Here is a 26,632-nt window from a genome sequence, read left to right as displayed (position 1 = left end):
CCCCCACTCTCCTGCCCCGTCTCTCTCCAGCTATATACATGCCAGTACATATCTTTATGTACTGAAAGAAAGAGAAACATCAATGTAAAAGATTTTGATCATCTCAAAGCTCTAACAAACCTAAGATGATTGAGGTTAGCTCACTTTTCTCTATCTTGGTTGCCATCTCCTTACTGGACTACACTATTATTGTCCTGCTCTGCAATGAGGCGGTCCGATTTTTTTCCTGATGTTGCCCTGAAAGCCACCGCTTCCATCGAGAAAGAAATGCATCATGGGATGACATTGATTATTTCTATCAGGTGTAAAATGAAACCTGCTGAACCCACTTGTTAGTGTGATCGGGTGGCTTCCCTCCGGTGAATATACCACACTCCTGAACAGGACACTTGTTAGCGTGCCCTTTTTTTAAATGTCATTTTTACGTCTGTGGCTCACAAAATGCTCCTTTTTCAAAAAACGTGTTAAAATATGAATTTCCTAGTTTGAGGCTGGGACTCTCTTAGACTGTGATGTGGATTTAACATTATGATTTCTGTCTCCACAGGGAAACGAGTTGAGAAAGATTCTGCTCACACGCTACTTTGGAAATCAAAAGCTTCTCTCCAAGTCAGAGCTTGGGAGTGGAAACAGCTCATCTGGCGGCTTTGTCAAGCCGTCATCTGGAGGTAGTGAGAACCCCAAATAAACCCAGTAGACACTGCAATGACTGCTCACTGTATAGGAAACAACAGCAGCTTACATCAGCTGACATCGCTCAGCTTCTTTGGACAAATGCTGTTTGACAATCTGAATATACAGTATTTTTGTCCAGACTGTTGTGGAAAATAGAGGCTGTTGGTAACCTGGCTTTAACTTGTGTCTGGGGTGATCGGATCACAAGTGAACAGCTCTAAATTCGTCAGTTCACACAGGACACATTCGCATGCACACTGCTAAAATAATGTGGTTATATGCGGCCCAGACCACCTCCGAACGTGGAGTCCACTTGTGATCGGATCACCCAGTACGAATGTTAATGCCAGGCGTAAACAGCCTCATAGTTAGATTTGATTAAAAAATGTAATGAACAATCGTGTTCAGTATTCATATTCAATCTCTGCAGGAGGTTCTCCCATGCTGGACTCTGACAAGCCGGGCAGCAGCATTGTGGAGATCCAGTGTCTCCTGGACAACGTTGGGGCGTCAGAGCTGGTGATTGACCTCATCGTCAACACCAAGAACGACCGGGTGTTCGAGGAGAGCATCCTGCTGGGCATTGCCCTCCTGCAGGGAGGAAACACACAGATACAGGTGGGCAGCACACACACGCTCAGATGTGGCAGATCATTTTATTTGATGAAGCTAATATACTCTGAGATTCATGTTGATAACCGCTCTGCCTTCCACCCAGAACTCCTTCTATAACCAACTGTTCAAGCAGAAGAAGTCCGAGAGGTTCTTCAAGGTTTTCTACGACCGCATGCGTCTGGCCCAGCAGGAGATCCGAGCCACCGTGTCCGTCAACATGTTCGAGCTCAGCTGCAGAAAAAGGGATGACGACAGCGACGTCGGCAGCATCAGGATCAAGAAAGGTAGCGTTGAGTCACGATGCGTTCAGACGCCTCTGTGCTCGAATCACAACCGACACACTGTGGCTTCTCCAAAAAAAACACGTCTCGCAAAACCTCTGTGTCAAAAACAAAGCTGGAACTAGGAAAGAAAGGTTTATATAAAGTGAACTAACTCACGGGGTCGTGTCCTGAGCACAGCCGAGCATTTCCATAGAAACAGACCTGGGCTGAGTGAAAAGCCATGAAATAGGCTCATATATAAACTTGATTACCTTAATGCTCCTCCGCTATGTGACGTCGTTAGGTTCGGCTCAGCTCGGCCTCCAGCTGAAACAATAGTGGAGGATAAATATCAAGAATGATTTTTGTTGCTCTGCCGACCTCTGGGCAGACTGTTGCTGCAGTCACATGTCAGAGGCCATGTGACGGCCCACATCACAAGCCTATCAAAAGGCCATTGTATCAAGATCGGGTACTTTCATGCTGCAGAACCCCACTCAATAGTTGCCCCACTCGTCCAGGGGGGGTCTCTGAATTTCTTTTAAAACACGTCCAGAATGTCAGGTTGACATTGATCGTAGTAACCTTTCACATGTTTCAACTAGTTTCCCTCCACCCGTCTTCTGCCGAACGTTATTGTTGAAACATTTGTATACCTCTGTATGCCTGCTCCAGGGAAAGACTCGGGGATTCATATGAGGGAAGACATGCGTGGGCAGCTGAAGGAGGCCTCCTCGGTGACCTCAAAGGCCTTCTGTGCCTTCAGAAAGGAGCTGGATCCGGACCTCGAAGGCCTCGGCCACAACAGCGAGATAATCGGAATGGATGACGCTTTGGAGGAAACTCAAATGATGAGCCCAGCCATCACCATCATGAAACCAATCCTACGGTACCTCCAGCTGCTCTGTGAGAACCACAACTCCGACCTGCAGGTACTGGCCCCCTTTTCGTGGTCGAGAGTAAGAACCTGAAGTCCAACTGCTGTTAAACTGACCGTTGTTTTTTTTTTGCTCTGAATCCAGAACTTTCTGCGCAACCAGAACAACAAGACAAACTACAATCTGGTGTGTGAGACTCTTCAGTTCTTGGACTGTATCTGTGGGAGCACCACCGGAGGCCTCGGGCTGCTGGGCCTTTATATAAACGAGAGTAACGTGGACCTGGTTCGACAAACCCTGGAAACCATCACAGAGTACTGCCAGGGCCCCTGCCATGAGAACCAGGTAGGGGGAGGATTGGTTAGATAGGAGTTGACGAAAGGTTTAGTTCAGTTAATAGTTAAGTAGGTTGTAGAGTTAAAGGTGCAGTATGTAAGAATTGGCTACAAAGAACCAAATACTGGGCAGCATATTACCAGAGTAACCGCTAACTGCTGCTAACTGTAGCTGCCGTTAGCTAATTAGCTCAGTCAGCTGTGCAGCTAGCGGTCCGGACTTTGACTCTGGGGAAGACAAAGACATGGCAGGTTGAGGTGGGGACAGGACAGGCATTAGTCTGGAGAGCAGCAAGAGGAAGGTTGAGCATCAGTCACCAGCCACCTCTGGAGAAATGAGGCTAGCTCGCTAGCATGCTAACTTCAGTACACTTCAACACATCAAAACAACACATAACATCGAAAAATACTTACATATTGCACCTTTAACAGGATGATGAGAGTCTAGACACCCTGAGATTTTGGTCATATATTGATAAATAGCTTGTGCTGTAACTTTTCCTCGACTTAAAGCAGATACAATGTAGAGAAAATGTAACTTCATGGTCATTTTGAATGTTTCAGCCTGTTAACTATTGTGCAAAATCAACTTGCAGAGACTTCAGATTTGCTTGAGATTGTCAGCCTGTCACAGTTAACATATTGTGAAATGTGTTACAGTCGTGACTTTCGTTCTTAGAAAACCAAACCCAGGAGCATTAAACACTTACCGAGCATTTCATTGCAAAAAGAGGTCATTAAAGCCGACACAAATAATACAACCAGCTCCTCTTGCTCGCTCTGATGCTTCAGTTGTGGTTCAGCGACATATTTACGAAAACACTTCTCTGCTGTTTTTTTTTATTGTTGTCTAACGTGCTGTCACTCAAACCATTCCCCTCTTTTTTTTTTTCTCCAGACGTGTATAGCCAAGCATGAGTCAAATGGCATTGACATTATTATTGCACTGATTGTCAACTCCATCAACCCGCTGGGGAAGCATCGACTGGACCTGGTGCTGGAGCTCAAGGTGAGCAGCAGGTGTTCTGAAAGCCCTGAGAGAAAACCCGCTATGACTCACGGCCATTTACACAGCGTTACAAAAGTAATACTTACAATTTGCTATAAAGGAATAATCGCCTTTTGCTGAGATAGCTGAAGGCAGTTTTACCAATCCTCCAATGTTTTGATAAAAGCAGTAAGATGAAAAATGTTATATTTTATTGAATACATGAGCCACATTTTTCTTTGGAGAACACTTAGTTGGCTGTGCGTTATATCCAGCGGTCGGACTGACTCATTAATGACATTCAGATGGTGTGATTCTGCTGTCAAGTCATTGATTCCTGAATTACTCAGTTCTGTACTGAAGGTCTCGGTCGATCGAGTTAGTGTCAAAGCTTATCGTCGGAGCCTTGTGTTGCAGAACAACGCCTCCAAGCTCCTGCTGGCCATCATGGAGAGCCGCCATGACAGCGAGAACGCAGAGAAGATCCTCTACAAGATGAGACCCACCGAGCTGGTAAGTGTGTGTCAGCATGTATACACAAACACACACACTAGGGCTGTGCCGTATGTTTCTTAAATTCAAAGCTTCTATTGAGGTTTTCACTCCTAAAAAAAACAATAAACAAAAAAATCGTCGAACAAAACCCTCCATTTGAATAAAGAGATTCACCGGATTAAATGGAGCGCTGAGCTATTCTGCACAAAATGTGCGTAATTTAGCATAATAGTGTTCAAGATGAAATAGTTTTTTTGTTATTGTGGTTATATAAATGTTGTCTATGGTGCAGTCAGATTGCTGCTAGACTGTCCTGTGAATATAAGTGCGTGCGTCCCTTTGTGTGCAGCAAGCGGGAAAGCATTGACAGCAGGTAAAATGTTGTTTTGAAAGGCTAAACGGCAAAAAAAAAATATGGATTGAGGCAGAGGTGTTTATGTTGGATAAAAACATGCGGCAAATTCGGAAACGATTACTTTTTTCAATAAATTACGACTTTTGGGAGCAGTCCTATGCAGCCGCCACCTGAATCTGTTTCCACAAATATATAAATGTTAATGACACGCAACAAAAGCCTGCGCTGCATTTAAATGTCAGCGTTAAAATAGTTTGGAAGTGTTCAGTACGGCCCTAATACACGCTCACACACACACACACATGTGGTGCAGTGTGAGTAGCGGTAACTTTAAATCGCTTTTTTGTGCAATAGGTGGATGTAATGAAAGAAGCCTACGCCCAGGGTCTGGAGAGTGAGGAGGACGAGGACAGCGTTGGGGACCAGATCAAGCCCCGAGACGTCGGACACAACATTTACATCCTGGCCCACCAGGTAATAAAAATGCCTGAGTTTGTTTTTGTCTGTGACGGAGGAATTACTGCATTTCCTCTCTCTCCGTCTGTCCGACCTTCTGCCCACGTCAGGTGCCGTGCACTGCAGTGGTTGATATGTGTGTGTGTCTGTGTGTTTGTGCACATCCATGTCCTTGTTTCAGTGTGTCCTCCGTGTTAAATGATGGAGGACTGCTCCTCTACGAGCAGACCGCTCTGCCAGTTTTTTCTAAAATTAGCTTTCAGGATGTGGCACTGGTCGAGCAGACGTAGGTGTTCAGCGAAGCCGGCGGTTGTCACTGTATTACTAAACAAGTGTGGCTCGCCTGGTCCAGGGTATGAGCAGAAAAGAAATGAGATGGGTGTGTTGTTGATGAAGGCTCTCTGTCATCCAGGTCATAGTAATGAAATCCATCTAAGTCAAACTGGAACGACCGTCTTCGAACAGAGGAGGTGGCCTACGACATTACTTATCACCCACCTACACTGCTGTACCGAGTTCCCTCTCCAGACAGCTTAACAACCATTCACACCTGGGCTCGCCTAGCCTTAGCAACCCACATGAAGGCCTCAACGACCCGCAAGTGGCCCTAACGACTCTGAAACTCAGAGCTCACACGTGTCCTTAACGACTCTGTAAGGACGCTCCCACACAGAGTTAAAAGCCTGCGACTCCCCTCCAGTTAGTCAGAACTGAAGAAGCCTCTTGGATGAGAGGTGAAACGTCTTCAAGAAACTGAAACACGTCCAATTGCCTACGATACAGCACCTAGAAAGATGGGTGTGTCGGGCCACTGAGGAAGCAGTCGTGTTGAGTGTGTGTGTGTGTGTGTGTGTGTGTGTGTGTGTGTGTGTGTGTGTGTGTGTGTGTGTGTGTGTGTGTGTCTGCCTTTCTCTACAGTTGATGTCAGTTAGAGAGGTCAGACCGAGTCTAGCGGGTTTTCACTTCTGCCTCTTTAGACTGTCAAAGTGTCAAACGGGGTATTTTTGTCCGACCAACAGACTAGTTTCATCATGACGAGGACCGTTTTTTTTTTGTGACTGTGTCTGTGGGTGTGTTTGTGTGTGTGTGTGCGCGCGGTGTCACTTTCTTTCACAGTTGAACACACACACATCCACTGATGACACACTAACTTAGACGTGAGCTCATCATCTATCTGATTAAAGATATTATCTGCTGTGTGCTCCTCTCCTCATGACAGCTGACATTCAGTGTACTTGGTGTGAGAGATGAGAAAAATAGATAATGAGTGAGTAAATAAGCATGAATGATAAATAGTGTATCATAGAAATACAGAAGTGAACCACTGTTCATGTTTTTTTTTAACTGGCAGCCACGGGGTTCATAGAAAGAGATGTAGAAAAACTCCACGTGTTGCTCATACTAGTAGAAATAAGGGAATTAGAAAAAAGGAAGAGAAGACGACTGTTGCGGTATAATCCACTGTTACACAAGAACCATCTCTGTTCTTATTGTTGTCCTTCCTAATTTCCTCCTACACCACTGTGGTACATATTGACAAGATAAGACACACTTTGATCAAGGCTGTCAATACAAAAAGATTGAATATTGTAGCTAAAAATCAAAGCTTTGCCGAGCTGTATATTCAGTTTCAGGTCATCGTTTTGCAATCTGGCACACACCTAACTCTACTGGATCCCTGTCGTTGTGTCATTTTTGTTATTGTAGCAGAAAAACCCACCGAACACTGTCTGCTCAGCACCAAACGGCAGACAGACACAGTTAGCGACTAGCTGCTGAACATAGTGAAGCATTTAGCAGAAAAAGAGACAGATATTTGCCTCAGGAGTTGGTAGAGACCAAAATGGAGCCAAAAGAGAGTCGATATTGGACTTAGATTTGCCAGATAGACAGACGCACAACACCAAATGAATACAGATCTAGTCCTCACTACTGTGAAGGTCAAGAACATTACACCAGTGCTTAAATTACTGCACTGGTTTCCTGTCTGTAAAAGATAGACTTTAAATTGTATTACTGACCTATAAAGCACTAAATTGTCTCGGGCCTAAGTACATCTCCGATCTACTTGTCATGTGGTTTGGGTTTACTCAGTGTCCCCAGGATCAAAACCAAGCAAGGTGAAGCAACTTTTAGTTCCTGTGCTCCTTACCTGTGGAACAGCTGCCTGATTACCAGAGGTCTTTTTTTTATTCGGTTCGGATCTGTGAATAAGTAACTGTTTGCTGTCAAGTCAGGTTTAAGCTGTGGATATCTTCCAATCTCTAAATGTATCCATCATTTGGCTTTTTGTTGCCGGTCCGTCTTCTTATTGTCGTGTCAGCTTGCATTTTCTTGTCTTTAGTTTGATGAAGTTGTCTAATGTGTCCCTGTTTAAAGCAGTTTGACGCAGGATGGGTGTGTTGTCGCTCAGTGTGGGAATCAAAGGCGGGATAAGAGGAATATTTCCCCTTCAGTTGAATCATATTACCAGTGTTATTAATATTGAGAGGCTTTTGAATTGAAACAGATCTTCTTTCCTTGAAGTCCAATCTGAGTCCCCTCTTTAAGTGACATGTAAGTTAATCAAACGAGTTTTGTTTCTGGACCCTAGCTGGCTCGACACAGTAAGATCCTGCAGCAGAGCTTGAGGCCGGGGTCGGGGTCAGGGTTGGACCCCGACCATGAAAAGGACGACGCCCTTCATCACTATGCCAACCACACCGCTCAGATAGAGGTAAGCCTCATCACCACTTCATCCATTTGTCCTCAAGAAAACACATTACTATAAATCTGCAATGAGGATTTACTGGATCTCTGTTTACCAGATTGTGCGTCACGATCGCACCATGGAGCAGATCGTGTTTCCGGTCCCCAACATCTGCGAGTACCTCACCGAGGAGTCCAAGGTGCGCGTGTTCACCACCACCGAGCGAGACGACCAGGGCAGCAAGGTTAACGACTTCTTCCAGCAGTTTGACAACCTCTACAATGAGATGCGCTGGCAGAAGAAGATCCGCAGTAAGTCTTTAAAATCTGAATCCGGCTCTTGCAAAAAATAATGATGGTGGTGGCAGACGCAGGCAGCGGGATGGGAAATCATGATTATCACCCAGAGTGTCTGGTTATTGTTATTCCAGAATAAATTGAGGGGCCTGCAGCGATATTTGCGTGTTTGTGTGCTGAGATTGTGTCCCCGTACTTACACTTCCTGTTGTGTTTGTGCAGAAAATAAGGCTCTGTTCTGGTTCTCGCGCCACATCTCTCTGTGGGGGAGCATCTCCTTCTACCTGGCCTGTCTGGTCAACATCGCCGTGGCTGTGTTCTACCCATTTGGTGACGACGGAGATGAGGGTAAGAATTTGAGATTATTATTATTATTATTTTTTTTACAAATGATCAGTTTTTGTTCTTTTTTCAAGGTTGGCGACAAAACATCAGGTTTGTTCATGCAGTTTATTAGCGTTTATATAACATTCTTGACATAAACCCGAGGAAGTTTGTGGTTAGCCGTGTAGAAATGACCCCGCCTGATGTGCGTCTCGTCACTCAAACGGTCCGCTCTGCTCTGTTTACGCCTAAAAACGATGAAACAGGTCCTAAAAAGAGGGAAACTTGCTTCCCCTTTATTGACAGTTGCCTCTTGACTCACTTGTTCGTCCTCTTGCCTCCTCTCAGCAGACTGTAGTCTGACACCATTTTATCCTTCCTCTTCTTCTTTTTGAAGTCTCTCTGACGATGATTAAAGATCCTCGACTACTGACTTCTTGTTTTTATTCTATGAATCTGTGGTGTTATACGGGGCGGAGGCGTTGAGGGTCGGCCGTTTGTCGATACTCCTGATAATCTCCCTTCTTTCGCAGCCTCATGTTGGCAGGTATGGGCCGGGGTTGGCTTGAAAGGGGTCACTAAGATTGTAATCCTCGATCCTACCATAGTAAAGGCATTACCCTAACCCTAACTGCTAAAGAAAGATCTAATAAACGTAAAGAAGTCGCAGATGAAAACATAAAGCCGCCTCGTTATAATTACATACACACCCGTAGTGCACCCACACAGGTGTTTTCACTTCTCCGCCTGATTAAGCTTCAGGACAGTGTTTGTTTGTTCAAAATGCGCTTCATCGCGCTCTAGTTGCACCTGTTGAAGTGGAACAACTTTGGTTTTTATTCTTTATTGTAACGTTGAGGTTGTTGATCCATGCATAGCTTCACCCAGATCCACCCTGAGGTCTGACTGAAAATACCTGTCAGTGTTTGTACGACTCTTTACAACTCTTTGTTTACCTGCAATGTTGCAAGGCTGCTTTCAGGTGTTGTTGAATGCATCACATTGACAGCCGAATCAGTCACATACCAGGGATTTAAAGATCTTTTAAAGGTGGGATGTTGTATTGTTGTGTCACACTGCGATCAAATGCTTTTGAACCTCACAGAAAAGTGAACCTATACCGCGTGTGGTTCTTTTATGATGCTGATAGGTGTTTAAGTATTTCCTGAAAGCCTCTTTCATCAATAAATAATCAGAACGCTGCAGTTTTTCCTCAAGAATCGTGGGCTTCACTTCAGTGCGACCCGGAGAAGTTGACGGTCCACTGTTTGACATTTTAAAGTGTTGCCTCCGACTGTGTTGTGCTAAGTTAAGCTCTTAGCTCAGGTGAATAATTCATAAGGGAAATGCCACAACGTTTTACAGCTCTGATGTGTGGCGCCTTGATTGATGCTTTATTCTCCCGTCCAGGCACCTTGTCCCCGTTCTGGAATATCTCCCTGTGGGTGGCGTTGGGGTTGTTCACGTCATTGCTTCCTGTCTTACCCAAGCCTTGGGGCATCCTGTTCTTCCTCGTCTCGCTCATTCTACGTGCCATCTACACCATGGGCCTCGGTCCGGCTCTGTTGTTGCTGGGCACTGTCAATGTAAGTGATGGAAGATTTGACCCAGCGTTGTCTCTTCTTGCCCCTACAGAAATCAAAACTTCTTTTTATTTTTTTTTATCCCTGAGCCTTATTGTCTTCTCTTTCAGCTCTTCAACAAGTTAATCTTCCTCGTAAGTTTCGTGGGCAACCAGGGGACGTTCACTCGCGGCTACAAAGCAGTCGTAATGGACATGCTCTTTATCTACCACCTGGGCTACGCCATCATCTGCGTCCTTGGCCTGTTTGTGCACGAGTTCTTCTACAGCTTCTTGGTAAGAAATCTCTCACACATTTCCCTTCCATCACACCGCGGCTGATGACTCACCGATGTCCATCTCTCCTCCGCAGCTGTTCGACCTGGTGATCCGAGAGGAGACGCTGCTCAACGTGATAAAGAGCGTGACGAGGAACGGCCGCTCGATCATTCTGACGGCTGTTCTGGCCATCTTTCTCGTCTACTTCTTCTCCATCATCGGCTTCCTCTTCCTAAAGGACGACTTCCGCATGGAGGTGGACCGCCTTCCTGCACCAGGTCAGAACTTTAGATAGATAAAAGTCTGTTATTCACGAGGTGTCCTGGTGTCCTAGCGCTCTAAGATGCTGCCTGCGTAAACTGCAGTGTGCTGGTTTGAGTCAAGGAACAGGGAACAAAAACACACTAAAACCCAACATGTGTACATCATATGACTTCTGATGAAGAAAAGCCTCCAGAAAATGAAGGAACACGCTTCAGAGAGTTGGTTTCTTTTTCCAAATGATTGACAGGGCAGATAATATCGTGACCAAACGGGGCAGGTCCGACCGAATATCGCTGATGAGACCGCAATTACACTGCGAGCAGAAAATCAAATGAAAGGGACGAACAAAGTGTTGATAAACCTACTTTCTTATGTGTGTTCTTTCATTTTCTGGAGTCATACGTTGCGTTTGAGTGTGTTTCTCCAGGCACCGCCCATAGACTTCAATAGAGCTGTCACCACAGTCTGGTGCCAAAGCAAGATTCAGTCACGTAATGGCTTTCTTGGTTTGAGTTTGGATAGGAAGCTTAGTTGCACGTCATCCCCCTTTACTTCCTCATTTCCTGTCAGGCCCATACTGTATTTGCTGCTCTTGAAATAGGCGGTGTGTGTCTCTCAGCACTTCACGATTTTATTCAGTTAAATTATGATTTAGAGTGCTACAATGTTGTTTTATATAACGATTATTAGTGCTCACTGATGCATCAAAAATTTGGATTTCTACACATATTTATCTGTGTTCCTACTTTTAAGACATGGTGTATTTGTAATGACATGAATCTTCCATTTTCGGACATAATCTTCAAGATTTTCATCCCCACCCCTGCCTTGAAATACTTAGAAAAAAAAGCTTTTTTTGCAGGGTTAAGGTTGTAACACGAGGACCTTTAAACTGGTTATGAAACGGTCTCAGTTAATACAGATGCCTCTCAAATGAGACAATCAGTAAGAAGATTGGCTGTTTTTCTACAGTTTCTATAGTTACTCCTAATGCCTGTCACCGGGTCGGATTCAGACTAATCCGGGTTGGATAAGTCATCAAATTACAGCTATTTTTCATGGCGGAGTGGAGGATGGATTGAGGGGTCTCACATGAAGCTGCTCTTTAGTCCGTTCTATCGTTGTGACGCTAAAATGAAGTTTACTTTCTTCACTTTTTGTCCACACGAGCTGCCAGAATCAACAAATTAAACTGAAACTTCCATGTAGTTGCTTTAACTTGCTTGAACCTGCACTCTCACAGACGTCTGTGTGTTCTGCTTTAAACTTATCAATAAGCTGGATATTGTACATCCTAAAAGTTAATGAGTTTCAAAATAAAAGATAAGTGCATCTCTTATAACATTATAGACAATAAACTCTGAACTGTGAGGACAATTATCAAAAGGATTCCTTGTTTCAGAATGAATCTATTCCACAACTTGGTTTTACCAGAAGTTGATCAAATATTGAATTTTAATGTATTTTCTCAGTTTTTTTACCCTTTTGAATGACAATTTCCCACTAAAAGCTCTCGCTCTGTCCGCATGTATACAGCCTCTACATAAAGAACTGTAGAGTATGTACAGTTAACTGTAATACGTACCCAGACACATATTTTGAAAACACTGTGTAGTGCGTGGGAGTGCTAATGAGCACCGCCACAGTGCTCCGATGGTCAGGAAGACAACCTGCTAGCACATGTGCACCTGTTGCATAACCTGGTGGCCGCGCCATCCTGTGTTTTGCTGAATAGAGCGCGGCAGACGCAGCAGAGCAGTGGTAGGTTATGTAACCAGCTGGGCTCACGCCTGTCTATCCGTCCTCTGTGGGGTGAGCCGAGGCACAGCGCTGACTGAGGAGCACCCTGTCCACACTGCTGCTGCCTCGGGGCTGTGACCCCTGCGCCCTGCCTTAGCCTCCCCCTGTCCCCTCCACTCTCCCTCTGCTTCCTCCTGTCTCAGCCCGACCCTCCGTCCTCCACCCTGTGAGGGATGAAGGCCCTTTTAGCGACACTCTGACCCAGGTGTACAGGTCTCCCTCTGCCTGTCTGCCCAAGCTGATCACAGTCAAGTACGGCTCCTCTGCTGCTCAGGGCTTCGCCGATGTGCAAATGATTAGTTCAGGTTTTTTCAGCAACACTTCACCACCCACCCAGCAGCTGCTGCTGCCCGGGTTTACATAATGTCTGACTGTAGCTGATTCCACCAGCGCTGATGAGAATTAGCGGGAAGGTGTTTTATTGCGAGAGTACAACTTAACCATCTTCTTTCATTTGTAAACCCTCAGTGCTTTTATCATTAATCGATTTCACATTTTCTTTGTTCTCCGTTTTTTTTTCTGCAAAAAAGGAAAAAGTGATTTGTTGAGTAACAAAGAGCTTCCTGACTCGTGTATGAAAGAGAGCTGCCCCGTTTCGCCTGCGAAACCCGCTCCTGGTAAGTGTTGTGATTAAATTAAATTAAATATATATTTTCTTTTTTCTTCATCTTGCTCATTACTGAGAGTCACTGTTGAGTTGACAAGTTTTTAGATTTTGTGGCTTGACCGGGGATGTGGGTGCGTATGTGACCTTTCCTCGCAGTAGTCAGTTCCTGAAAGGTTACGCACACACAATCATACACTGTTTCTAACACACACACACTCACACTCTCAGAGGGGCGTGCACACAAAGAAACTTGATGAGGCAGAGGGGGTGACTCACACTCCTGTTTGTTCTCCTGCGTCTCCGCGGATCACCTGCACCGCAGGGCCGCGCACGTGATCTCGTCCACATCCTTCACCTCCTCTCTGTCCCCGGCAGCTGTGCATGCCGTTTCCTATTTACAGTATACACACAGTTTTCATACGTGACATGAATAATAGATTCGATTTTTATATATATATAGTTTACAGAGCTTCATTTTTTCCTTATGTTGAGGAGGTGAGGGAGTTGAAGGCATCAGTGGATTATTAGTCACATCATTATTGTTGGTGTTTTGTAATCAGTAACTTGATCTTGGATGTTCTTGAAACCTTTGACGCACTCTTAGTTCACATTCATGATTTGACAAATGATCCCTAAATCTACAATCGAGGAGAACAAAGTGATGAAAAGGTGTTGTGTATTCATGTGTGTCTGTAATTGTCTTTTTTTTGGGTGTTGATGGAACATTTGCTGTAACACAAACTGCTGCACATTTTCACATTTGTCTGGTTTTTATGATTTTTTTTCAAACCCTCTGAACCCTAGGTGGTTTCTGGGCGTTTTTTTTTTTTTGCTCTGGTCACATCTTTTCACATTCAATGCAACATTTATGCAGTTTTTTTCCCCCCCTATATACAGTAAGTCCTGCACCTCCATGGAAACAGCACAGTAAAGAAGTAGGGAGAAGATAAAAATGTTTTTCGTGCAGTACAGCACAGTTATCGTGCCATATATAATACAAAAAAGGGGGAAACACGTGCTGATTTTCTTCTAATTTATTCTAGAAAAAATGAAAAAAAGGAAGATGCAACATTTCCAACATGCCTGAAAGTGTGACCAATATTGGAAAAATTGAATATTAATACAATGTTTAAAATGCAATTTAATGCAGGATCCAGTACGTGCAAACGTTTTATTTTTGGCGACATTTTAAAAAACACATGTACGTTCACTGCATGTGATTCACTCAACATGATTCAGATACGTGAATATCCAGAGGTCATTTCTGTTTGCACTGTTTCCGTCTCCGTCTATGACATAGTTTGGATTATTTTTTTTGCCTTCCGATCCATCGGCATGCTGCAGTTTTCCGAGGCGCTAAATAATGTTTTATTCTTTAACTTTGTCACTCTCTGTCTGTTCTCACACGTCTGCCTCTGTGTTACAGAAGAAGACGATGGGATAGAGCGGGTGTGCGACACTCTGCTCATGTGTATAATCACAGTGCTGAACCAGGGACTACGTAATGGAGGAGGTGTGGGAGACATTCTCAGGAGACCCTCCAAAGAGGTTCGATATGAGCGTTAACAAAATTAATTTGCTTTGTATTCTGTTTGCAGTGAAATATGTATAAATGTGCTGCTTCAGCTTCTGTTCAAGATTAAATTAAATTCATTCATTTCCTCCATATTCCACCTGTGAATAAAACCATCCAGGAGCCGCTGTTTGCAGCCCGGGTGGTTTACGACCTTCTGTTCTTCTTCGTCGTCATCATCATCGTTCTGAACCTCATCTTCGGTGTCATCATCGACACCTTTGCTGACCTGAGGAGCGAGAAGCAAAGGAAGGAGGAGATCCTGAAGACGACCTGTTTCATCTGCGGTGTGTACTCAATGCAAATGACAGTGAAATGACACAACGGCATATTTAGATGCAGTCACGTTAAATGAAGCTGATGTCTTGCAGGGTTGGAACGAGACAAGTTCGATAACAAGACGGTGTCCTTTGAGGAGCACATCAAATCCGAACACAGCATGTGGCACTACCTTTACTTCCTGGTTCTGGTGAGGGTGAAGGATCCGACGGAGTACACGGGCCCTGAGAGCTACGTGGCCCAGATGATTGCGGTCAGTTGCTTCCTCGTCATTAATAGTCACGCAGTACCTTTTGTAATACGGTTTGTTGCTTATTTGGTGTTTGCAAGGTAGACGACAAAGTAATGATTTCAGGAAGAATGGGGAAGAATTTGAGACTGCACTGCGCTATTTTTTTAAGACGGCACCGAGTACATAAACACACCCAACCTCAGATATTTTATTTATTATTCCAGCAACAAGAAAAAAACAAATCCATGCATTCTGCCCCCCTAATTCATATTTTGCTGGCGAGCGGTACCAATCAGCATACAGATGTCTCGGTGTTGGAGTCTCAAAGTTGTGCAGCCTTCCTCACTTTGCAGACTTGCACAGTGTGCTAGACGAGCGTGAGCCTCTACAGCAGACGAGCGATCGAAAAAATGAGACTGAGCCCGGAGGCCTGTGCCAAGCATCCCAATTTATCCCCCCCCTCCTCCACCTCCTCTCGCCTCCTCCTCCTCCTCCTCCTCCTCACCCCTCGCTGCTGGAGAGAGATGGGTCTCTGTGCTCAGGTTGTCTTCACTATGCTGAGCTGCTAACCTGCTGGGACACAGTGTGGTTAAATAGTAATTAAACGCAGTCCAGCTCTATTATCATCAATGCACCAACTTGCTGCACTGACACACAGACAAGAAGTTGAAGGATGTAAGGGCAACTAAAGGTGTTGCCGTTAGGTTAATGGATTCAAATGAAGCCTCGGAGCACAATGGCACATTTTGTGATTAACACTTGGCCATGATGGGCATAAAAATGGTTGCATTATAATGAACAATTTGCATAACAAACAGGTGACAGACACCAAATTAATATGCATCAGCAGGTCCTCCAACAGGTCGGCTCTGTGATGCCAGGCCAAAGTATCGCTGTGTGAGGAGGTAATGATGAGTCAGGAATTTATATCGACACCTCCACACAAAGGGCGAAGAGACAACACATTGGTTTCCATTTTGTCACTACATGCAGCACATACTCGATTTTATAAAAGATATTCTGACATGAGTCGCTTGGTCGGAAAACCTGTTCGCGGATCGTTCGTTTCCTCAATAACGGTGAATATTCCCGTCTAAATAAGGAACAATTTAAGTGAGTCATTGTTTATTAAGGGAACAGTCAGCTTCATCAAGACTGTGTGGGTGTCATCCGATCAGATTTGATTGACAGTGGTCACAGAAGCGAACAGCCGCACAACTGTAATCAAGTGTCGGCAAATTCTGATTGGTGCACGGACGCGTGTGTCACCGTTTTATAACCGAGCGCAGAGAAAGTTTAAATATAGAAAACTCTCATGTGAAATAACTTTAGCAGATACAGCCCATAATAAGAGACTGAACAAGTATGTTTTTAAAGTTAAAGAGGCTGTTCTGTTATCGGATGGTAGAGCGAGGGGTTCTGACCCGACTTCAACTGCGTGCAAACGTCACGAAGAAGGGAAATCACCCTTAAACGGTCAAAACTCCAACCAAACTTGTAATAATAGAGCTTTGTCAGACTAAAGTGTATAGTGGCTTGTGGCCTTCATCAAAATCAAGATGCAACCCTTCACAAAGATCATTTAAATACGATGAGTTTGGAAGAAAAGCAATTTTTCACAATTTTAAGGTGCACCGTGTAGTTTTTTAAAAAGAAATTCAAACTCATAAAGGAAATATTTACAATATTGATAAGGTAATAAAAGAAATTCAGAAATATTCCCCAGAACGCTGGATAAAGCTAGAAAGGTGGCTACAATGAAGGGTCCTGCAGATGTAAACAGAAAAGCAAGTTGTTCAACTAATGACTAAAAGTCGAGAGATCTCGATAGCTTGAATTCTGATCTTTCAGTATTTTTATTGTATTTGAAATCATGGTTACATTTCAAACTGTGGTATCTTGCAGAAATCTAGTGCAACAGAAATAACAACTTTCTTCATCTGTCTCCTGTTAGTCAACTAACTTCACTGACGTCACATCACATGAAATAAATCCTGCACGCTGACAAAAACAAGTGGAGGAGACTCATCAGAGGCCTCTTCAATTAAAAAAAGTGACATTTTTGGAAGTTAATACTAGATTGGTCGAGTTCCCCTTTAAGCAGGACCTAAACTTGCTCCCACACAGTGAGTTACTGTGAATGAGAGCGTATTGGTTCAATGACAGGACCTGCAATGGAAAATCAGCTGAATGAGAAAGTAGAAGAGTGTGTGGTGTTGCTCTCTGCAGCCTGAGCATGCTCCATCTTTCTTCTCCTCACCGCAGCTAAGAGTAGGCTTGGACTTGATGTTTAGGTCGGGATAAGTGTGTGTGTGTGTGTGTGTGTGTGTGTGTGTGTGTGTGTGTGTGTGTGTGTGTGTGTGTGTGTGTGTTTGAGGGCAGGTAGGAGGTGGTGGTGGGACGCAGTAGGGCTCCATCTATTATTCCTTCTCCTCCATTGCTGCACTACAGTTTTGGGGCGACAACTCAACATGAAGCTGCTGCACTAATAAAAAAAAAAAAAACCTCTTCCCTCCCCTTGCCTTGTTGGAAAAGAGCTGAAACCTGATGACCTCAACACACACACACATGCATGCACTCACGCACGTCCGCACACACCGACTCTCGTAATGATTGCATCTGGTTGGATAGGACAGACTGATGCCGTGCCAAGCAAAGAGAAGGATCGTGTTACATCGACTGTTCTGCTGGTGTGTTGTGCATGTGGATGCGAATCAGTGTGCGGGTGTTTGTGTGTAAAATTATGACAGCGACTACAGGCCTTGCAGGTACTGCAGCAGCCACAACGCTGTTACATAACCCATCTCAAGTGGCCTGCTAATAGCTCAGCCCTGCCTGGCACGTGCTCTCCTGTCCCTTTCTCTCTCTCTCTCTCTCTCTCTCACCCACACACACACACACACACACACACACACACACACGCACACCGAGTCACATCATGAACCCTTCATTTACTTTACAACACACATGTGACACGTGGTCTGTAACAAACGCAGCAACAGAAGTGTGTGAGTGGAAAAGGGAGCCTGCACTTTTGATACAAACTGAGGGGAGAGGTCAGAATTGGCTTTTTGACATGTAGGAGGACTGTGGCTCTGTAGAAACTGCTCAGCTGATGAACGTGTGTGTGTGTGTGTGTGTTTGGGTGTGGAAAGTGATACCATCTGCAGACTCATCTGGTGTGCACTCTCTGTGCGCTGTGTGGCTACGTCTCCTGACATGCATCTCTGTCTTTGTGGTTGTTGTTTACAAGCATAACCACGTCATTTAACAGCCAGAACTACTTATACGTATTTTTAGCTGAAATGTCTGACTGCGTGAAAGGTTAATGATATATATCACTGTAGACACAGTGACGTGCTGTTTATGTGATTTTAATTGTAAGATTTTTCTCGAGGTGTGGTAGGAATATGAAAATTATGCACATACCTCCGCCGAGGCCCAACAGTCTCCTTTTGTAACGAAACCAGCCACCTAAATATGCCTGACTTTTTTAATCAGATCCGTCCTTTATTCCCTGAGAAGTTAACGCCATATCTTGCGATGAAAAAAATTCCTTGGATCCCTTTATTGGGATCTGCAGCAAAAGTTAATGAGGTCTAATCTGGGCCGAGAAACATCATCAATCCAAGTTTCTTTGAGATCCAGATCGTTGTTTTTGTGTAATGTGGCGGACAAAGCAACCAAAAACTTCATTATTTAGTTCAGTTTATTCAAATACAAAGTGTCATTTTTGTTGTGAAATAGGGTCGGATCATGTGAATTATTGTCTTCGCTGTCGAACAACCACCAGGTAATGCGAGCAAAGTTTTATTCGTTTCATGTTCTGTTACATTTGCCGACTTCCTCCCTCACTCTGACGTATCTGACAATGTTTTCCTGGAAGTTTTAGCAACAGGCGATCAAATTGAAGAGTGGGTCCTGGGTAGTTCCTGGACTATCTGTAACCATTACATGTTTGGGGGTTATGGTAAATAGATGACTCGAAACTTTGTGTCCTCGGTTGATCATCTTAAGGAGTACCAGGAGTACCGCTCATTCATTCATTACTTATATTACAGGTTTGACTGTTTGAGTTGAGAGAGTTTCCACAACCCTTTCACCAGATCTGGAGGAATGAAGTGGTTATGTAACAGTGTAGCTGTGTCATACGGTCATTGTAGAGTATCACAAGGTTGGAATTGCTCCCATTTCAAGAACTCAAAACAAAATGATGGCTGAATTTGATACATTTTCGGACATTTTCAGAAGGTGGTAGCGGTAGAAGAAGTAGTTAAGACAAATGGCAACCACAAATATCTCAGCCTTGCTAAAATTTGACTGTACCGTCCGACATCAGTGATCTTAGGTCGTATGTTTAAAGCACCGACTTGACACTTCTGGTCTATGATGTACCTCCGTGCACAGCTGGGGTACGTTATGTACAAGTACTGTACATGGTGACGGCAGCAGAGCGAAAGCACATGAATGTCTGTAAGTTCATGCTCACTGAGGTGTTTAAATGGATCAGTGAAGCAACACTAAAGCCTCGACTCATTCAGACAGCGCAGCGCTGCACACAGTGGACCACTGTGCGAGACATGAGCGGGACATTTCAGATTCTGTACGTTCATTGTTGAGCTACCTCATTAAAGTAGAGGCGATATACTTCATCCGTCATGAGTGACTGTACGTATTCAGCCGGAAGAACGTAGGTCTCTTTATTGAATCTTTGAGGTTATTTAATCCATCAGTTATGGATGACTTGGTAAGATAAGTATCGGATTCAGTGATGTTGAAGCTTTGTCTCCGAGCTCACAGAACGTCTACTGTGTTTTTGGAGCTGCGTGAAAGGAAACTACTCTTTTTTTTAATTCTATCGGGCCGTTGACACCCGAGGCCCGAATTAGCCGAGGTTTTACAGAAAAGGTCTTATAGAACGACTCGATTCATTCTGTGTAGCTAACAGTCATACTTAATCCGTCTAACTGCCTCCCCTGTAGCCAGGGATGGAAAAAGTAGTCAAAGAGACCATCCTGCGACGGGATCACACCAACCATGGAGCCGGTCAATACATAATACATTGCCAATGCTAGCTAGCTAACATTAGGGCAGTAGAGTATGCTGGACAGATTGTGTACAACTCAACCGTTTTTACGTTTTTTCCACAAACTGGCAACTACCAAGAACGTAGGTTCTGACGAAATCACCAACTGCATTCTGACTCTTGGCTCACAAACCTCGTTAGAAGCTGGAACCAACTGTCAGAACTCTTACAGACATAAACAGAACAATCGTTTTGGACCTGACAACATTGTGAAATGATTGATTTATAATCAAAATAATGTTTTTCAGGAAGCTTTCTACAAGCTCTGTAGATGTTTTATTCAAAAAGAGATTTTCCGACATAAAAACGTTATCAGTGAGACCTTTTGAATTCAAAGTTTTGACTGAACCTGACGAGCCTGTCTGAGTCTGAGATGCGTCTAGACAGCACAAAAGATACAACCTGGTAATTTAGTTCACAAAAATGGCTATAATTCAATCCGCTGCCAAAGCCATGCTCACTGTAGGTTACACCGTACCAGTGGAAAAGAAATTATCTTAGAAAAGCAAAGTTTTCTCTCAACAATTGCATCCTTGTTTGTCTTTATCCTCAAATTACTGGTAAAAGCTGCTTTACAGAGCTTTTCTATTCTCATGGATGTCATAAATTATTAAATATGGCGTACGTGTTGTGCATTTTATAGCCAATGTTACACAAATAGTAAAAATATTCGGATATGAGGATGAGGATATCAGCACTGGTCATTAATGTAATAATTATCAGAATTTTTTGGATTTTAACTTCAGTTTATTGGTCCTGCACATGAATTTCACAGACAAAGTGAATTTAGATTTGGATGATATGTCCCGGACAGTGATGTCGCACTCAGCGAAAGTGTGATAAACTCATTAATTAAGGAAGCAAAAACAAATAACCCGCACACCCCACGCTCCTCTCCACCCTCAGACTCCGCTCTCCACATGTCCTCCTCTCTGTCCTCGCCGTCTCACACTCTGATCGGCTCCTCTCTCCCTGTAGTCTATTCTTATATAAGAGTAGGTGGGAGAATACCTCACTCCCTCCTACTGGACTTAATGTGGTGCCAGTCAAATCCCACTCTCAGCACCTTTTAAGTCATTTTTATCAGAAGAACTGGCAAAGGGATATTACATAAGATCAGCTGATGGCAGTCTGCCTCTGTGAGAGCCATCTCACTTTCAAGAGCATGCGTGTTGTAAAACACACACACACTCTCGCTCGCAGTCTGCTATGTACATATCCATGCAGATGCACGCCGACAGTACACACACCCACACATGTACAAACACAGACGCACTTAAGTCCATTACATAATGCTATAGGTTTGTTTTGCTCGCTTTTTTTTTTTCTTTTTCGTGTAGATGATGCAGATGGTTCGCTCTGTCCACTGAGCTGCGTTGGTGAAAAACAGATAATAAAATAAATGTCTCTGTTTTATACGAGGGCACGCACACGCACACACACACACACACACACACACACACACACACACACGGATAATACTACACTCCCAGTTGAGTTTCTCGGTAGACGACAGTGACTCATCCTCACATCAACAGTGTGTTTCAGGAGTGGGTGAGAATTGAAATGCCAGTTGCTGTTCATTTAGTGTATAATTGCTATCTGCAGTATCCTAGAGGCGGTGGTGCTGCTTAAAATTTTTACACTGTCGAGCGCAAAACAGAGAGAGCGGCTTCCACTCTGATGGAATGATTAATATTAAAACCTCCACGCCGCTCTCCAGTCACCAATACCCCCTCTGTTTACTCTCCTCCTGCAGTTAGCTCTGTAACGCTCCCTCCATGCCTATGCAGATCCTCCTTGCCCTTGTCTCTGCCATCATACTCCCTCGCTGACCTGCTGAATCAGCGCTATTTCGGCCTTGCGTTCCCTCCACCCTCCTCACAACTGTCTCTCTCTCTCTCTCTCCCTCTCCTCCTCCCAGGAGAAGAACTTGGAGTGGTTCCCCCGTATGAGAGCCATGTCTCTGGTGAGCAGCGAGGGAGACAACGAGCAGAACGAGATGCGCTCTCTGCAGGAGAAACTGGACAGCACCGTCACTCTGGTGTCTCAGCTGTCCGGCCAGCTGGCTGAGCTCAAGGAGCAGGTAGAGTTCCACTTCGGGGACGTTTTGTCATGCTGCGGTGGGAGAAGCACTGTGGTAGTCCGAACTGAGTGGATGATGAAGTATCTAAAGCAAAATCCTTGTGTTTTTTAGAAGTATCAATAAGGGCTGTGTGATGCAGCCTTAAGATTATGTTTTTAGGCTTTATTGTGATCCATGATACATATCTTGATGTTAAGACTGAGCGACAAAAATCGCTCAATACCTTGATATCAATATTAAGACAACATTGTAGGTGATTTCACAAAAATATGAACAAAATGAGATCTATGATAAATAATCACCTTTTTACCCTGAGTGGGTAAAAGGCAGGAACAAGAAGAAAAGTCTGGTAAGTTCAGATAATCACATCACTTAACTGTAATGCAGCCTTTAAAACACTGAAGACACATCACAATATAAAAATAGTGATGATGATATATTGTCTCATACAGTGATGGAGTTAACTAAGTACATTTAAACAAGTACTGTAAAGTATTTCCATTTTTTCGCTACTTCGTACTTCCACTTTACTTCATTTCCCGAGGCAGACATCATGCTTTTGACTCACTACATTAATCTGAAAAGTTTAGTTACTAGTTACTTTTTTGATTACATGCTGCATCAGAGCCAAATCAGTGCATGCTGTGCAGGCTGACAATCAATCAACCCAAACTATAAAATATTTATAGACTATGTAATATTGATATATTGCCCGGCCCTAGTTTAAACCACAGTAACATCTTGTGTAGATGCGTGCTGTTCAGCCAGCTGCAGCACATGGACTGTAAACTCCTCGTGCTTCTTGACCTCGAGTCTACTTTCACCTAAAAACACCCGAAGGGCACGAGGTCAGTGTCATCGCTCTCCTTTGGCGATCCATCTCTCTGTAGTGAGATAGATTCTTTCATACCCTTGATGCTCCTGAACGCAGCATGACAGGTGACTATCACGTCAGCGATCAACCGCCAGTGAGTGAGCCTCTGGCTGTTTGGATGACTAGCTCTGCTGCTGCAGTGTGACTGATCACTCTCATCACCTGCCTCCCCTGCATGTGATTCCAGTCACAGGCTCGTCCTTGTTCCTCTTCTGCCAGATGTGTGAAAAAAACAGCTCCTACTTCGGGAGGAATCGCTCCAGTAAACAAAACAACATCGACCTTGGTAAACAGTTAAGTCTGTAACATATTCCTGCGGGGCCGGGATCCCTCATGTAACGCTCGGTAACAGTAAGTGCGTTGAGGTGCCCTTCAACGCAGACGTCTTATCCCTGAACGTAGTTTGGATCAACTGCAGGACATTTATTATTCTGATCTAGGTGAGGGTGTCACTCCGACTTTCAGAGGAACCTAAATTTCAGAGTACACCACAAGAGGTGAGTGTGTTTATGCAGGTCAAACCACAGCTCTGCAGTCACGAGGAGAGGCCTGTTTCTGACTTCCTGCAGCTCCTCCCTTCATTACAACCTCTGCTGACCTCGGCACTTTACACCATCACAGCTGAGATTGTGTGTGTGTGCGTGTGTGCTGCTGCTGCTTGTCTGAGTGGGTTTTGGGGGTTCTGCAGAGTGTGCTCGTTTCCTTTAACCTACACATACAGCTTATGGTTAATAAGAACGAGTGGCCTTTATTTTATGACAACGAGAAACCACAGCTTAATGCGTCGCTTATGAGAAACCAGCCACTTGTGATTCATGAAACTTCCACCCCACACTCAAACGACATCCAACATGCAGGTTACAGTTCTGCACCACACATGACCGTGTCCTCTGGTGAAGTTTCCAAGGGCCGTGTGTTTTTTTTTTTTTTAGTTTCCAGTCGCAACAGCGGTTGAACAAAAACCGATTTGACGTCTTAAACGTTGAAACGGAAACTTCAAATTGCCGCTCGCAAAGTAAATGTTTGCGGTGTTCAAAATGTGAGCCGTCCGCGGCTTATCCGGATTCATTTCTTAAAGCAGTGAACCAAAGATTCATTTTGTTTCGTCTAAATACATTCACTTAGAGTAGAGATTTAGAGCACCATTTTACCTGCTCTCCATGTTCAAATAGATAAACACTCCTCTCTGGAATGTAATAATTATGCATGAACGAAGTGGGAACATTGTGTTTTGCATAATGAAGTGCCCACTAGAACAATAATGCTACATGCTAAACTAAAAGCCACTCCAGGTTGATGATTTTTTTTTTTCCCCCCCTCCGTCTCCTTCACAGATGACAGAACAGAGGAAGAACAAGCAGAGGCTCGGATTCCTGGGTCCTCCTCAGCCCAACCATCACATCCCGGCCCACTGAGAGGAGGCTCGAGGCTCCGACGGGACTCAGTGACGAGCCACGCGACTGCAGGCTCACAGTAAAAAAACGCAGACACGAACTCAAGCCTTATGAACAATACATGCATTCAGAGTGCACTTACAATTACTGATGTCAAAAACGCGAGACGCCGGCACATCATTTTTGACACGGCGCCTTTTCTACGACACAATCACAGCCTTATGGGATACAAACCAGTGCCTTATACGCTCGCTCGGCCACGAGTAGCAGGGGGAACTCGTCTCTGTGAATGATCTGCCAGGCACGACACACATCCACCAGTGTGGTGTAAGTGTGCCAGACAGAGATCGAGGGAAAGGTAAAGGTTAATGGTTAAGCGCTGTCAGGTCTGTGGACGGCCTTCGTTCCTCGACCGTCTCAGTGCTGATGTGTCAGGGAGCGGACCGACTGGCCGCACAGAGGTCCGCGATTGGCAGAGAGCAGAGAGAAGTTGGCCTCAAGGGAAAGAGCGTCAAGTATTCTCCCCTCTTTTAGATTTATGATGATATTTATGAGAAAAATTTGCGGTTCATAACTGGAGTATTACTTTTGGAAAGGGAATCATGCTGCCTTCCTCATTAACTTTTATGAACAGTACATTGCGATTGCTGAAAGTGCACTTTTATTAAAAAAAAAAGGGTAAAAATTTAAGCCTGTAACTGAAAAACATTGCTTAGTTTTGGGGTATTGTTATTGCATGCTTTGTGTTTAGAAATGCATTCACTGCACCATTTCAGTTGCCTTTTTACAGATTTCTTGGAGTATATAAATAACAGAAATGTGAATAAAAATAATGATTATCTGAGCAGAACTTACTTGAAATTTCTTTTAAGTCTAAATCTTATATTGGTACATAATGTAGTAACGACAGAAAGATGGTGAGCTTACAGTTCTTTGTTCTACTAACTGTCGTTACATGATCTACTGTTTCTTAAAGTTTCATATTTTTAGTGTAAATCATCCTCACTCATCTCTCCTGGACTGCGATTGATTGTTCATTCTGAACTTCGTGTTTTAAACTTGCACAAACTAACGGCAGATTACGAGTGCACGCACTCGGCGGTGACTGTTCTTTGACACTTTCTGTTAAAACAAAAGTTTGTAGAGGAATTGTGTGTTTTTATGTGGTCGGATGTTGTAATAAATTTGTAACAAGACTCCTCGCCTCTGTGCTTTCTAGGAGAGTCTTGCCTCCGTCCTTGTTGCTGTTGGGGATGAATGAGCACTCCCCCACACTCACCCTGACCCCCTCTGCACCCACCCTCCCACACACACGCAGTGTTTACTCACACTTGTACTTGTCCGTGAAGGGAGCACAGGACCTATGAAAAGACGGGGTCATATTTCAGCTCACGCAGCAGGAGTAGTCATCTAATATTAAAAGCAAAGTTAACAGATACTCTGTACTCGCTGACACTATATTGTTGTTTGGAACATCTTGACATTTAGTTGCAGCTGCCCGATAGCCTTTATATGCACAGAGACTATAGCAGAGTCTGGTATCTAACTTTTGTTCTTACATCAGTGGTCTTCATGAGACTTGCCGTTAACCAAGTCGAATACTCTTTTTAAAATTAAGTAAAAAATCAGAAACAATGTTTTCTTCAACAGCATTTCCAGAACCACATGTACGAGGGAAAAGTAGGAAAATAATAGATACATGGTTGAAATAAATATAAGTAGTAATAGTGGTCGAAGATTTACTCAGATCCTTTACTCAAGTACTAATATAACAGTATAAAATAATAAACATAATAATTCTAGTTTCACTTACACAACCATGCACAAACGGACCGTTACACATGCATTAATGCTTGGAGAGATGCCAGAGCGAGAGGGCTGCCCTGTAGTTAGGCGTCTGGATAGTTAGGGGTTCGGTGCCTTGCTCAAGGGCACCTCAGCAGTGGCCAGGAATGGGAACTGGCACCTCTCCAGCTCCCAGTCCAAACTCAGTTACTGACTGGTCCATGCAGGTCTTGAACTGGCCCCCCCTCTGGCCTCCACAGAGTGAGTATTAGCATCAAAATATACTTAAAGTACCAAAAGTAAAAGGACTCATGATGCAGACTGGTGCGCCCGGTATTTAAATGTTTTGGTGTGTAAATGATCCATGCTTACCAAAGGTTTCGGTCCAGTAGATCAGCTCAGCGGGCAGTCACGACACAGCGGCAAAGTAATGCTTTGGGTCA

General features: G+C 44.1%; 1 protein-coding gene across 1 annotated transcript in view; it reads left to right on the top strand.

The window, feature by feature from the left end:
• itpr2 (inositol 1,4,5-trisphosphate receptor, type 2) overlaps nucleotides 1–25,600 on the top strand; it is a 65,601-nt gene extending 40,001 nt beyond the window's left edge. Inside the window, exons 38-57 of the mRNA XM_084365278.1 lie at nucleotides 548–668; nucleotides 1,106–1,293; nucleotides 1,394–1,574; nucleotides 2,229–2,485; nucleotides 2,576–2,776; nucleotides 3,665–3,775; nucleotides 4,172–4,267; nucleotides 4,959–5,078; nucleotides 7,654–7,776; nucleotides 7,868–8,060; nucleotides 8,268–8,393; nucleotides 9,780–9,955; nucleotides 10,063–10,227; nucleotides 10,304–10,487; nucleotides 12,804–12,890; nucleotides 14,307–14,428; nucleotides 14,575–14,740; nucleotides 14,825–14,985; nucleotides 21,975–22,136; nucleotides 24,345–25,600. Of these exons, the coding sequence (XP_084221404.1) occupies nucleotides 548–668; nucleotides 1,106–1,293; nucleotides 1,394–1,574; nucleotides 2,229–2,485; nucleotides 2,576–2,776; nucleotides 3,665–3,775; nucleotides 4,172–4,267; nucleotides 4,959–5,078; nucleotides 7,654–7,776; nucleotides 7,868–8,060; nucleotides 8,268–8,393; nucleotides 9,780–9,955; nucleotides 10,063–10,227; nucleotides 10,304–10,487; nucleotides 12,804–12,890; nucleotides 14,307–14,428; nucleotides 14,575–14,740; nucleotides 14,825–14,985; nucleotides 21,975–22,136; nucleotides 24,345–24,425 (3,021 nt within the window). The 3' untranslated portion in view covers nucleotides 24,426–25,600. The remainder of the gene's footprint in view (nucleotides 1–547; nucleotides 669–1,105; nucleotides 1,294–1,393; nucleotides 1,575–2,228; nucleotides 2,486–2,575; nucleotides 2,777–3,664; nucleotides 3,776–4,171; nucleotides 4,268–4,958; nucleotides 5,079–7,653; nucleotides 7,777–7,867; nucleotides 8,061–8,267; nucleotides 8,394–9,779; nucleotides 9,956–10,062; nucleotides 10,228–10,303; nucleotides 10,488–12,803; nucleotides 12,891–14,306; nucleotides 14,429–14,574; nucleotides 14,741–14,824; nucleotides 14,986–21,974; nucleotides 22,137–24,344) is intronic.
• The last annotated feature ends 1,032 nt before the right edge of the window (nucleotides 25,601–26,632 follow it).

This window comes from Pagrus pagrus (genome assembly GCF_965226575.1).
Source record: "Pagrus pagrus genome assembly, chromosome: 10".
In the NCBI taxonomy this organism is placed as follows: domain Eukaryota; kingdom Metazoa; phylum Chordata; class Actinopteri; order Spariformes; family Sparidae; genus Pagrus; species Pagrus pagrus.
Note: the sequence above shows the minus strand (reverse complement) of the source record. Positions and strands in the feature narration are given on the sequence as shown.